Source organism: Saccostrea cucullata, unplaced genomic scaffold, assembly GCF_032062105.1.
Source record: "Saccostrea cucullata isolate Sc308-1 unplaced genomic scaffold, CSIRO_AGI_Scuc_v1 ctg14355, whole genome shotgun sequence".
Classification (NCBI taxonomy): Eukaryota; Metazoa; Mollusca; class Bivalvia; order Ostreida; family Ostreidae; genus Saccostrea; species Saccostrea cuccullata.
The window spans coordinates 205-13954 of record NW_026919666.1 but is presented as its reverse complement, the minus strand read 5'-3'; the positions used below and the strand labels follow the sequence as shown (position 1 = coordinate 13954).

Here is a 13750-nt window from a genome sequence, read left to right as displayed (position 1 = left end):
GAAGCAATGGGTATTTTGTTTGATTTCATTGTGTATAACAAAGTATTTCTAATAAAATCATAATGATTTCAAAATAAATTGTTAAACAAAACCAAAAATACAAGCCAGTTCTTAACACCTATCGCGTTAAAAAATGCCTGAACTTTTCCCCTCCATCAGACTACGGTTTTTCTGTTACATGTAAATGGGCGGAGATATTTAGATAAGGTACTATAAAAAAAATATCCATGATATATAATATTTTCCTTTCAAAGACGAAAAATACGTGCAAGATTCACTATCAACAACAAATACATTTTTTTATTCACAAAACTCTAGCAATGTGAATGAAGAATTATACTGATTCCCTGCACAAAAGTAAGCTTTCTTGATGAACTGATACACACCTATTCGGAACGCTAGACATTTTCTTTCAACTTACGACAAACTGAAAATGTTCCGAATAAACTCATGAATAGTCATTAGTGAATCGAAAGGTATCACGAGTCAACTGGTACCATATCATTAAAAAAGAACCAGTTTACTGGAAGCAAATTACAACAGAAATTTATGGTGTGCTCAAATTTGCGTAATGTTACTTTCGATTTTACCGAGTAAAAACTTGGACAATGAACTGATTTATTGATAAAATGGAATTCCTTACATGAATCTATTCTGTTTTGTCGTGTTTTTCATCTATTCCTGTTGGAATTAAACATTGTTACTAAATACAGTATTGAATATAATTTTTTTTTCAAATGCCTTGTTTGTATCGGTATAATAAAACAGTTAAAGTATATCATTTTGGGAGTCAGCAAGATTCCAGTTCCCCTCGAGCAAGCTTATTTCCCTCGGCGCAAGAGCCCTCAGCGATATACTTTAACTTTATATTATATATCACCTGCATACGGAGAATATATCTATATCAGTTTATTCGATAAACAGGAGAATGATCTACCTATGCAAAATTTCTAAAACGAAGTAAATTATTGTCAAGCAAGTTTATGAAACAGGAATGTCTACAGTATCGTTTAAAGTCATCATTTCGTACGTTCTATGGTCGATACAATGACCTTGTCAGCAGATGCATTTTATCACTGAGCCAATTGCTTACTGAGGTTTTTCATATTAATTGTTAGTACATTATTTAAACACTAAATTGACGATGGCTTTTTTCGTTATTTCCCGATCATGGCATTGAGCACACGGCGGATGTGACTACTGGGTAGTCTACTCCTCCACAGCATCTGATCTCACATCTGCTGTTTCGGAGGTATGTGTTTGTTCTATTCCTATTTTGTATTGTTTTAATGGACTTGATATTAAATACTCTTTGTTATCTCCATATACTTCTAATTGAGCAAAATCAAGAATGCAAAAATAGCATTATTACCTGTGTAGGTTTGTTGGGTTGTCGACATCGAGTTTGTCGGCCTCATTGTAGAATCAGCTGGTGTCGTTGTCTTCAATGTTGTCGTTGTTGATGACATTGACGAGAACATATCAAAGTCTAATAATTATGCAAATATTTGTATATATTTTGATAAGTCGTCAATGCATATGGTATCGCATGAAGAAATATCATCCTTGAAATGTTATTATATTTCTTTCATTTCATAACAAGAGGCTCAGGGGCCTTATAGGTCACCTAAGCATTATGCAACAACTTCCAGTTTAAATTTCATTCATGTTTTAAGCAAGATGCTATGGCGTTCAACATTTGAAAGAGGCACTATTTATCATCTTAACAATACACTTAGCAGTTGCTCATGATCAGTTTGTTTACTTTATACCAATAGGCAGAGTAGGGGAACAAAATATGCATTTCAAGTAATCCATAATATTCAGCAATAATCAGTTTTGCCTCTATCACACATTAACCCCTGACCCTTAGGCCTAGATCCACACATTGCACAATTTTTGAAAAGGCATCCTTGGTTTTCAAAAGTATTTGATTAATACCAAGGAGCAGATTTCAAACAATTCATCCAGTTCAGTATATAAGTACACCCCCTTCTATGGTATCCTTGACCTTGGGGCCTTGAAATTCACAATTCTGGAAGATTAAGGCCCTTGCTCATCATAACTATATAGGTAGTTTATCTGCTTAATACCCAAGAGCTGAGAAGAAAACGTTCAAAGATTTAATGTATTTTCACTATATAATCAATAGAGCCCCACCCTATCTAGAACCCCTGACCCTAGAGCCATAAAATCAAAATTTTGAAAGAGGTATTCATGTTCATCATAGCTATGTACTTAGTTTGTGAAATTCCTAGGAGCAGAAAAGAATTCAAGGATCTTTACTATATGATCAATAGAGCCCCACTCTAACACCAGAACCCCTTACCCTGGGGACATAAAATTCATAATTTTGATAGAGGCACTCTTGCTCATCATAACTATGCACTTAGTTGGTTTATTTTATACCCAGGAGCAGAGAAGAAGACTTTTAAAGATATAATGCATTTTCACTATATACTTTTTTAGCCCCGTCCTAAAAATAGAACCCTTGACCCATGGGCCATGAATTTCACAATTTTGGTAGAGGACTCAATGCTGATTACAATCATCCATACAGTTTGACTGCTTGATGTCCAGGAGTAACCATTCAAAAGTTGGATTGAAGACATTTATTATAATGTCAAATTCTGATTGAAAATTTTCACACATTGTAAAATACCAGCTTTTCAATCTATACAATACGCACATGGTGGATCTGAAAGTGTTATCATTACTCTACCGTGATACCTGACACCATCTATGATAATTTAGAGGTCTGTGTTTAGTTTACACAGTACCTGTGTTGTTTCGACATGCATTTGAGCTTGGATTTTTGATTTTTCTTTCTTCAAATAAATACACAGTCGTTTATGTAGCTTAATAAATTTTTGGTAGAATTGTGGCCATGTAGACAAGTTAAAATTTAACAGAATGACAGTTCCATATGTATTAAGAAGAAAATCGACGGATTGACATGCAGCCAGTTAGACGAGTTAGGAGTTGACAGGTTGAAGAGTTGATAGGTGAATGAGTCGACAGGTTGATATTTGTTTTAAAGAAAAATAGTATCCCAAGCTTAAGTAGATATCAACTGTCGACCTGTCAACCTTTGTTGTTATGAATGAGATTTAGTTATTTGTTTTGAACATTTCGACATTATTTTGAGAGATAAGAGTTTACAAATTAGATATCAACTGCCGCCCTTTGTGATGTCAATACAGTTTTGAATCGTTAACCCTTTAGGGGAAAACTTTTCTCATGTGAGCTCTTTCTTTCTACGCATTTTCTAACATAACAAGGCAAGACACTCACATTTGTTTTATAAAAGGAACAATTCCTTTCCTTCATTTTAACTTCAAAGATGTTATTCGGTTATAGGGATATTCTTTTCCCTATAGCCTAGTTAAAATCAGCTTAAATACTTTTACGGAACATTAAACATATTGTTCTGTATTAATTTATCTTCGTTACCTCCTGACAAAGCAGGTCGCCTCTCTTTTTTTATTTTATTTAATTTTATAATTTTAGAGGGTTTTATAATGTTTTCATATTTTTTATTTCTTTTGACATTATAGAGAATATTTCAATTTTTAATTTATCTGTAACTGTATGTATTAAATGTACCATGTAATGGAAAAAAAAATACACACAGGCAGAATCCACCCGATGTCGTAAAATTTGTCTGGTTGGAACAATTAAAACCCCAGTCAAATAAACTGAGGAATTAAATGGAAATTCTTAAATTGAGTACTTAATGCAATCCCACAAACGATTTATTTATTGAAACTTCAGTTAAATACTACTTACATTGGTTGTTACATAAATCTTCCTGGCAGCATTTCGAGCATTTTTCAATATTTCTTTTTCCAATAATGTCAACACTCGAAAGACTCGAAACACACGCCTTAAATGGAAAAAGGATTTACTTAAACAAATGATCCTTAGATAGTGAAATGATTACTGAATGAGAGATTCTGGACTTAAAAAATCTGTTTACACTTTAAACTTTTCTTCTAATAAGCAAGCGGGTTGTGAAAGTTAAAGTGTGGTTTGTTCATCACTAGATACATGTGTACATCAACATTGCAAAATAGTATCGAATTGACTTGATCTTTTGACTTTTGACACCGAGGCTTGAGGACAATTTAGCAAAACACCTCTTATTCAATGATAGATGAAAATATGATATGAATAAGATTGGCAAATGTGATCAATTTTTTACATTTAGAAAATTGAATGAAAAAAAGTTTTAAAATCTGATGACACATTTTATATTTCAATCAATAAAAAATATTGCAAGAAAACCTCCATTAAAAATGAATTTAAATTATCCAGATAACAAAAATATGAATACTATAAATCCTTCGAACAAATCCGTAAGGAATAATTACACAATGTACCACTGGTTTAATTTCTATTTTATTTGAGTATTTCAATTAATGAGGATATTAAGTTCTTCTCCTTACATGGTTATCGATGCACCTTGATGTGTAGTACACGTCTCCAAACTATAGTTCTCCCTGCAGATAGCACGCCTATTTTGGTGACAGAAAATGTACTTGTATATATGTGATGTAAATATCAAAACAAAAGCTAGTGCTTATTTAACAATAGAAAATACTGAATAGTAATTTTTTTGTTCTAGATAATTTTGTCTTTAAAATATTTGACGATTGGATTAAGTGCTTTTTAAGATACTTTAACAGTGTTTGTACCTTTCAATTGTAAAAAGATATCTACACTTTAAAACGTGACGTTTACTTAAGACACGGTAAAACATTCTATGTTCTATGTTTTAACTCTTTACAACTTACTGAACTGTTATTCAACATACACTAAATGTTCTCGTTATAGAAATTAGAATTCAATATTTAACCACAGGCACAATTTTAGCGTGGTACACGTTTTCTAAAGTTTAGCGTAAATAATATTATAACGCTATGTTTTAATACAAAACGAACTTTTCTTCTTTGATGTGATTTTTGCAAGTATAAAATAGAAGGAAATTGGTATTAAATCAACGATAAAATTAATTTCATAAAGTGCGTGAAAATGCGTGATTGAGGGGAAATGGTGTGTGCGTGATTTTGCGTTAGAATTAGAAAATATTATAAGCGTTTAAATGCATGACAGCGGGGAAGAGTGTTAAGATCTACCGGGTATCAAAGAAATAAACAATTAAACATTTTAATGAAAATATTCCAATGTCCAATGTTTTGGTAAATTATATTCAATGACATGAAGTCAAATATAAAAGAAATGGTAACTGGGACACTAATTTCGGATCAATCCTCGTATATGATTCTATAAAGTTAAGATTATAACAAGATAAGGATGATAACAACGAGAGACAACGGACACATATGTATTTTGATAAAAAACATGTATGGAGTACTCAAAAATGATTTTATATATTTTTTATTTGTTTTAAAATAGTAAAAAGTAGTGCCCGTAATATTTCAATTGAATTTAACATGTTTAAGCAAATACCTGATTCAATTCGCAAACTTTCAGTTTGTCACAGAGCATTGGATCTGATACTTGTGGACAGTTGAAGCAAACTGGGCCTCTACTTAAGGGATATCCTGTGAAATTTAACATGACATCTTGTCAAATATATAGAGTTTCTCATAATGGTTCTACATATGCATGAATAATATCATAGAATACGTCCTGTACCGGTAACAATAATCAATGTTATAAAAGAACAAGGTTTAGTTTCAATACAAATTAAGCTCTGTGTTTTTTCTAAAATATGAAAGCGATAATAGAAATCAAAATTATTCTTTCTTAATAACAGAAACGTGATGCAGTAAAAAAACACAGATTATTTTTTTCTCCTATGACCTCCTGAATGAGAATTGTAATGTCATTAACTTGTTCATATTCCCGTATTTTCTTAAAAGGTTGCAGAAGTTTCAGTGGAATTTTCTTTCAAAGAAATATCCTCTGCCAACGTCGCCAAGAACGATTTTGAAATATGTGATTTTCCAAAGCATTTTACATAATACTGAAAATGTATTACATTTAGCGTATAATTGGCAGAAATCAACTTTTGACTGAGTTAGCGTAGATTTGATTTAGTGCATTTCTTCGTATTCTCATTATTGTGTATATGTGCAAGCCATATAGCTTTGTACTTGATTTAGCGGCTGCACTGTTTCACCAAAACCTCAAATAAGAATAAACTGCCAATTGTAATAAGATTAAAGTATATCCAAAATTCGAATTTGGCGACGGTAGCAGACATTATAGTTTTGAAGGAAATTAAGCATAGAAATGAGTCATTTTGAGGCTATTCTGCACTTAACTTAATGATTTATCATATTTATCTACTCAGTTATTTATCAAGCCCAAACTGATCCTTCTCCTTTAGTTGTAGTCCTCAAAATGCTCTCCCTTTTATGTTTTGAAAGATGATACATTTTTAATCAACCATTTACATTTGTGGTAGTATTAAGGACATATGATACGAACAAAAAATGGTTGCCTGGATTGGTATATCTATTCGTTGGCTTAATTTCATTGCAAATGATGCGATTAATAAATTTCTAGAATATAAAGAAAATGTTAACCTTCTGTGGTGTTCGAACGTTTGCCGTTCTGAAACCATCCATATTAATCTGTACAAATATTCCTCACTTCAAATTCCATTTTTAGGCAAATTTGAATAAAAAATTAAAAACTAAGTTTTTAATTTTACTTATTTAAACATGACCCAAGTTGTTATTTTCGAATTATTTGACAAAAGTTTGTTTGTATCATCTGTCCTTAAACCGAGAGACAAGGACGTCAACGTTAATATGTTATTAATCAAAACCCTAACTGAACCACTTTTAGCAATATATCTATCTAAAATCAAATACCATATGTTGGACTCATAATAAATATTTTTAACATAAGTTTGACTTAGCTAAGACCTGGCTTAGCTCGCTTTATGTTACGGTTTAAGACATACTTATGTAGTACTTAGGCAGGTCCTAAGATTATACCTAAACCGTACTTAGGACTCTACTTAAGTAAAAAAAACTTAGCAACCTTTATGTTACGAGCCCCAGGACATTATTTATTGAACAGCCCTCGTTGTCTTGAATGATTTATCATATTCATCTACTCAATTATTTATTAAGCCCAAACTGTACCTTCTTCTTTGTTTATAGTCCTCAAAATACTTTCCCTTTTTATGTATTAAAAGTTTATAATATTTTAAACAACCATTTACATTTGTGGTAGTATCAAAAGCATGGGCCAACCTGGTTGTCCACATCCCTGGTTGTTACAAAGATGAGAAGAACAACACTTCATGCATTGATGATTATTTGGATCCACTCCATGCAGAGTTCTCACATCAGCTTCGGGGTGTAATTGACACGACTTGAATCATTTTAATGGAAAAAATATATATAAACGAAAATAGAACTAAAGTATTTTTACTATCAATTTTTAGTCAAACATTTGTACGAGGGTTGTCCAAAAAGTTCGTGGACAATGACGTTTTTGTGAAAATAAATGGTTCTATATAAATATTTTGTATATCAAAATATTTCTTATGATAAAACAAATCAGAATGATTTAATTTTTATTGCTGTAACGTAATATTTTTGTAAAAATCGGGGTCTTCATAGGTCGCGGATAGTGCGCACGGACCAAGGTTAAAATAACACAAACTCTGATATTAAATGTACGGATTAAAATGATTATTTTCTAAATAAGACGAGTCAAAAATTAATAAAAATTTTATGTAACACATATAAAGAGGCTATAGCCATTTTATGACATCTTAAGTATCGCTTACTATATAGACAGTACAAATACTTAACAAAAACCCTAACAAATGTGTGTCAAGGCTCGACAAAAAAAAATCGACGTCAGCTGTCCGCACGGGTCAGTGTCCAATCAAAAAATTAGTTTTTATACGGTTGAAACAACGTAAGAGACAAAATATTCGTTAAAACAACTCAAAATTATTGATATATATTTTGTGTATCGATTTCAGATTGGTATACATGATTTTTCAACGGTGTGTACAAATTCGGAGACACTACAAAAATTTAAAAACACATGTTATTAACGGAAAATGGAGATTTCTATTCATGACGTTGTTATAAATCTAGCGCGGCTTCGGACTGGGCTGTGCAGTATATGTATACAAACTGCTTCTTTAGATGTCGCTTTTAAATTCTTGTGCATTGTTTTGAATCTTAAAAATTAAATACATTATAATCTATTCTTAAAGATAATTGCTAGCAAATGGAAATGTGATGCACCTTAAAAAAGAAATGAAGTGTGTGTCCATTAGCATGTGTTAAGTCAAAATCCGAATGTTTGACGTTATAATGAAATTAGCTTAACGTCAGACTGGTCCGTGCGCACAATCTGTTATCTTTAAAGACCCCGATTTTTACAAAATTATTAAGTTTCATATCTAAAAATTAAACCATTCTGACCTGGTTTTTCATAAGGAATATTTTGATATACAATAGATGCATATAGAACCATTTATTTTTAAAAAAACGTCATTGTCCACGAACTTTTTGGACAACCCTCGTACATAAACAAGGAAAAAATAAAAATAAACGGGATGATTATGAACTGAAGCTTTTTATCGGTGCGATTGAAAGGTCTGTAATATTAACTTACTAGTTGTATGTATTGCTATTTTTTAAGTCTCAAATATATTCAAAAATGGAAATAACCAATATTTCAATGTGAATGTTCTTTAACGGTTAGGAAAGCACTTAACTAAGTTAGGTAAACTTACAATATATCACTCTTATTAAATTATCAAACTTTTGTCTAATTTTAGTTATTGCCCCTTAACATGGCATTTTTGTACTGAGCAAAACACTTGCAAAATAGAAAAAAATCATGAGAGCTTTAAGATTCATTTATGAAGATTAAAAAAGTTCTTATGAAAGTGTTTTACATAAATCTAAAATACTATCTCTGAAAACCAGAAGAATACGTGCCATTGATCTAGAAATTTATAAAATTATCCAAGGTTTAAGTACTGTCTTTTTGCAAGAGCTGGTTGTTTATAAAAATAATTCATACAATTTTTAGATTAGGATGAATTCACAATGCATCGGATACCCTTGTACTTCAACAAGTTCTAGCGATATGGCTACCAACCGACGGAACATTATCAAAATGGAGCTTAACACTTAGTATGTAATTAAAATATAAATTTGGGACACAATTATATGCCTTTTATTGAGAAAATATCACAAAAAATCGATTTTTGTCTAAATAACTCATTTACCATGGTTCGGACATTATTCACCATGCATCGGACAATTTTGGACCGAAAAAATATTATACCTTTATCACAGTGCTTTGAAATTCTTGAAATGGATATACTATAATATTTTATCTAAGATATAACCCTCAACTTAAAGTTAAGACCAAGAACAACAAGGTTTGGGGTGAAATCATTTAGATATGAGGCAGCAAAGCTCTGGAACTCACTGCCTAATGAAGCCAGGCAATTCTCTTCTTATAACCAATTTTCAAATTAATTTCAATTTGGTGTGGAGAACTAAACTGTAAATGCAGCTTCTGCAGACTTCAGACTTTTATGCCTCAAACCTAATATTTACCTTTGTAGATGATCGTCTTTTATTCTACTTTTATTGTGCTTTCTAAACATTTCCTCCTTTTTATGTGTGCATGACATTTGTTTTAAAGACGTCCATTCCTGTGCTTTTGAGTCGATTTTGGTCAGGACCTTTATTTCTAAAATTCTGCATCGTTTTTAAGTTGTAATGTTGAATTAAGATTTTTCAATGCAAATTAAACTATATCCATTGCAAAAATCGCAATGTAATTTCATTTAAGAAGGAATAAGACAGGGACTACATTTTGTGGCGGAAGGGTTTTTTAGAAGAAAATTATCAATTTATCACTTTTGAACTTTACAGAGTACTGTTAATTTTAGTTTCCTATTTTTTCATGCTGGTTGCACACAAACCTGTTTTTTGCAGTGAAATGTTTACGCGTGTTCTGAAATATCCATCAAATTATTTCTTGTGAATTCTTTGGACGAATTGTGACAAATATAATAAATATAATCTGAAAGTCCGGGAAATAATTGAGCCACTTTTAACAGAAAATTGATAATTTTTTCGTTATATCCAAAACTTTACATCATATACACTCACTTTAGATGTTATTTTCTGAATATTTAAATTAACTTTGACCTAGCTGCTTAAATTCAGCAAAAGTAAAAGACTTTAAAATAAATTTCTTGCTAAATTGATTTTTAATGCCAGAAAAATCAAATTTTGTGAGTGCAAAAAAATCAAATAATTGATTATGCGTAGCAATTTGAATTTTTTTTCTTCGTCACAATTTTAGATTGTCTTTTTTTAATAGACTTTTAGTTTATTTTGTTCTATGCTTTATTTGGATAAAAATATTAGAGGGAAAACGCTGAAGATGTAATTTTTCATTAAGACATAGATTTCAGTGCAAAAAGGTCATATTTAATGTCCTTTAGCGCCAAAAGAAGCATGTTGACCCCCATATTTAATTTGATTTTTAATTAAGCTATGTGTGGAGAAAGTAAAAATATACTTGACAAAAAAAGTTTAAGACTTTAACAATCAGGATCGAACGTCGTTATGTACTAGTCTTGTTGTTTTCTTATTTTCTTTGTGTGCTGCGCAAATGTTTTGTCTTTTATTTCTTTCTTTTCTTTTTATATGTGTTTATCGAAGTCTTTGGTAACATTTGTGTGCTTTAAGGGTACTTACCACAAACAAAAAATGGATGCGCGGGTTGATATATATTTTTTGACTGATTTTGATTTGTATTGATATAAATAATAAATCCCTGAAATATAAAGAAATCGTAGGTTTTCCTTGGTGTTTAAATTTAAGATTTTATTTTGCCTTCTATATAATTCCATACAAAATTTTGCACAATTTTTTAACTTTAGGACAAAATCTTATAAAATTCTCCCTCTCTACTTAGTAAACATTATTCAGGTTGTCAATTTAAATGTAAATCTATGAGAAATAATGCTGATTTCTGAAAAAAGTTTGTTTGTGTTATTTATCCTTAATGTACTTCTGTTTCGTGAATCTTAAATGAGATAACTGTGCTCTTATATGTATATACGTACAATTTATTAGTGCTGAATATTTTTCTATGTTTCTAGTCGTTATCAGAGTTTTATAGCTAATGTTCTTTGTTATGTGTATGTAGTCCGACTATAAACAAAATTCATTACTTACTTACTTATCCATATAAGTTCAAAATATTGACAGCTGTATGAATACGATTCCGAAACAAAATATAGAGGGAATTTGTAAAGGAACTATTCATAATGTCCGTAGAACCACTTAGCTCAGCTTATCTTAGCCCTGAGGACTGTTAGTGGTTGTTGTCTTTCTAACAGTTAAAAGTAAAGTATCTTTTGATATGCAGTGAACTCACCCATAAGCTTAAGTCCTCTCTCAGATACGAAGATACTCATGTACAAGTACATAAAATAAGATGATATATGATGACACAAACGTTACCTGGGGACTTGCACAGCCAGTATCGAACACAGTTAATCCGTTTTCAGACGCATGGCTCTCCTTGAAGCAAACCTATTTATGTTAAATTGTATATATATATATATATATATATATATATATATATATATATATATATATATATATATATATATATATATATATCAAAAAGTTCTTGGATGTCAAATATTCATAATAAAAGAGTTTTTTTCAGTTACACATAGGTCGCAAAAACGTCGTGTTCGAGGTTGCGCCGCCTGGACATACAATTGCTTACAAAAACATTACTAATCTATTAAAAATAAAATTTATGAATTATGGTTTATTCTTAAGATAGAAATGATGATGCTTACTAGACATTTAAAAATTCATTGATGTGCCTAAAGTGGTTTTAATTTTATGACGCTAGTCCATGGACTTTTTGATAACCCCTCGTACGTTGAGTTATCGATGAATATTTCCATTTCTATTTTCTTTGTCTGTGATAATTTTTAAAAATTAAGCAGAGTTGATTCTTGATAATTTTAAATTAGACAGGTGGATAGCTCAGGATCTGGGGAGGCCTAATATGCATGCAAATGTCTCTTTGTCTGTCGCAAAGGAGGCCAATTATGCATGTAAATGCGCCCGCATTTGTGTTTACGTCAATGGATGAGGACTATTGAAAATGGCATGGGAGTCCTCTTGTTAGTTAAATAATAAGTTATATGTCTTCAATTTCAAAATCTTCATCTAATTTTTTTCACAATGAATTAGATATATAAAGAACAACTGTCTATGTCCGTTATGCAAATTATCCCATGTTTCCCAACATCGTTGATGCCCTGACATACTATACTAACTAGACAGTGCTTCTACAAGTATATATTGTACTACTAGCATGTTTACTCTTCAGACTTGAAATCAACAAAAAATAAACATAAATGCAAACAAATCACAACTTACCTCTCCCTCACTGCATTTTTTGACGGTGTGACAATGTCTTGGAGAGACAGAATCAGAACAGGACACACAGTATAAAGCACCTGTAAAATGAAATTAAATATACGAGAGGGCAATAAAATTTTGTAGACCACAAGATGAAAATGATTAGCAAATATTTGATATTTTAAAATAGACCATAGTAGGAACAAATGCAGCTAGATTAATTTGAGTACATGTACTTGTACATATAATAGCACTGAATATCAAACGCAAAGTACAGAAAAATGATAGCGTTTTTTATTTTAAATAATGTAATATTTATGTTCTTTTCTTAATTTTATATAAAATAATTGACAGTATTTTTCAGGTATCATTTTTTGAATTAAATAATTTCGTTTTATATCACAATACCTACATATACATGTACATCTAATTGTTTGACATTAAAAATTCAATATTCAATGTTTGATTGAAATTATGATTTTTTTTAGAATCAAATATATATCTTCAAATTCCTTAAATTCAAAAAAATAAACTTTATAATGCTATAGCATTGTATTTGTATACCAAAGTATCAACTATTTATACTTACTTGTGTGCGTAATGCAGGTCAGGAGAACAAGAATATCTGTAAAGGACTTAACAATATTAATCAAACAATTGTTCAAGTGCAATCAAGTAAACTTTTTAAGTCACTTTCTCTTTATTTTAAAAGAAAATCAAACAGAAATAAAACAAGTCTTTTTATGCCAAATGGTTAAAAAGTTCTTTTATTTTCTTTTAGAGAAAATAAATATGAAGTCAAGTCTCTTCAAGTATACGTAAAGTGGACACTTGGCAGTACACTGTAACACATGTACCGCACACTAAAAAAAAGGGAAGCGTATAAAAAATTTGTTCATGTAGTTGTTTTTCAATTTGATATATTTGTAATAAAATTTAATGTAAGCTAGGTATATCAGTCTACTTGGAAAAGGATCATAAAAATATCACTCTTCTTTTTCACATTCCTAGGCTAAATGTTTGCCAGGTTAAAAACTTCAATTTTCTCACAATTAAGTAAATTTTAATCAGACAAAAAGTACAAAAGTGCGAAAATATATAAACAACAATTAAAAAACACATTTGCAGGTGTTGAATCATATTTCTATAGGAATCAAAATAGAAAGCTTTAGTAAAACAAACAAAAATGATTTGAATGATTGGATGTTGTTTAACGTCCCTTTCGAGAATTTCTCACTCATACGGAGACGCAACTACATGTATTTGCCGTCGAAAAGCTACAAAATTTGCCCTATATTCGGCACTTAGGGTGATTGAGC

The 13750-nt window shown here is 30.7% G+C and overlaps 1 protein-coding gene across 1 annotated transcript; it reads right to left on the bottom strand.

Moving 5' to 3' along the window:
- Nucleotides 1–1372: 1372 nt before the first annotated feature.
- On the bottom strand, nt 1373–12529 carry LOC134235796 (uncharacterized; the record flags this gene model as incomplete). The annotated part of the gene is made up of 6 exons (XM_062717960.1): nt 1373–1489; nt 3790–3886; nt 5473–5567; nt 7236–7356; nt 11508–11579; nt 12450–12529. Coding segments are annotated over 6 exons (582 nt in total), but the record flags the coding sequence as incomplete, so codon positions are not given.
- Between the last annotated feature and the right edge of the window lie 1221 nt (nt 12530–13750).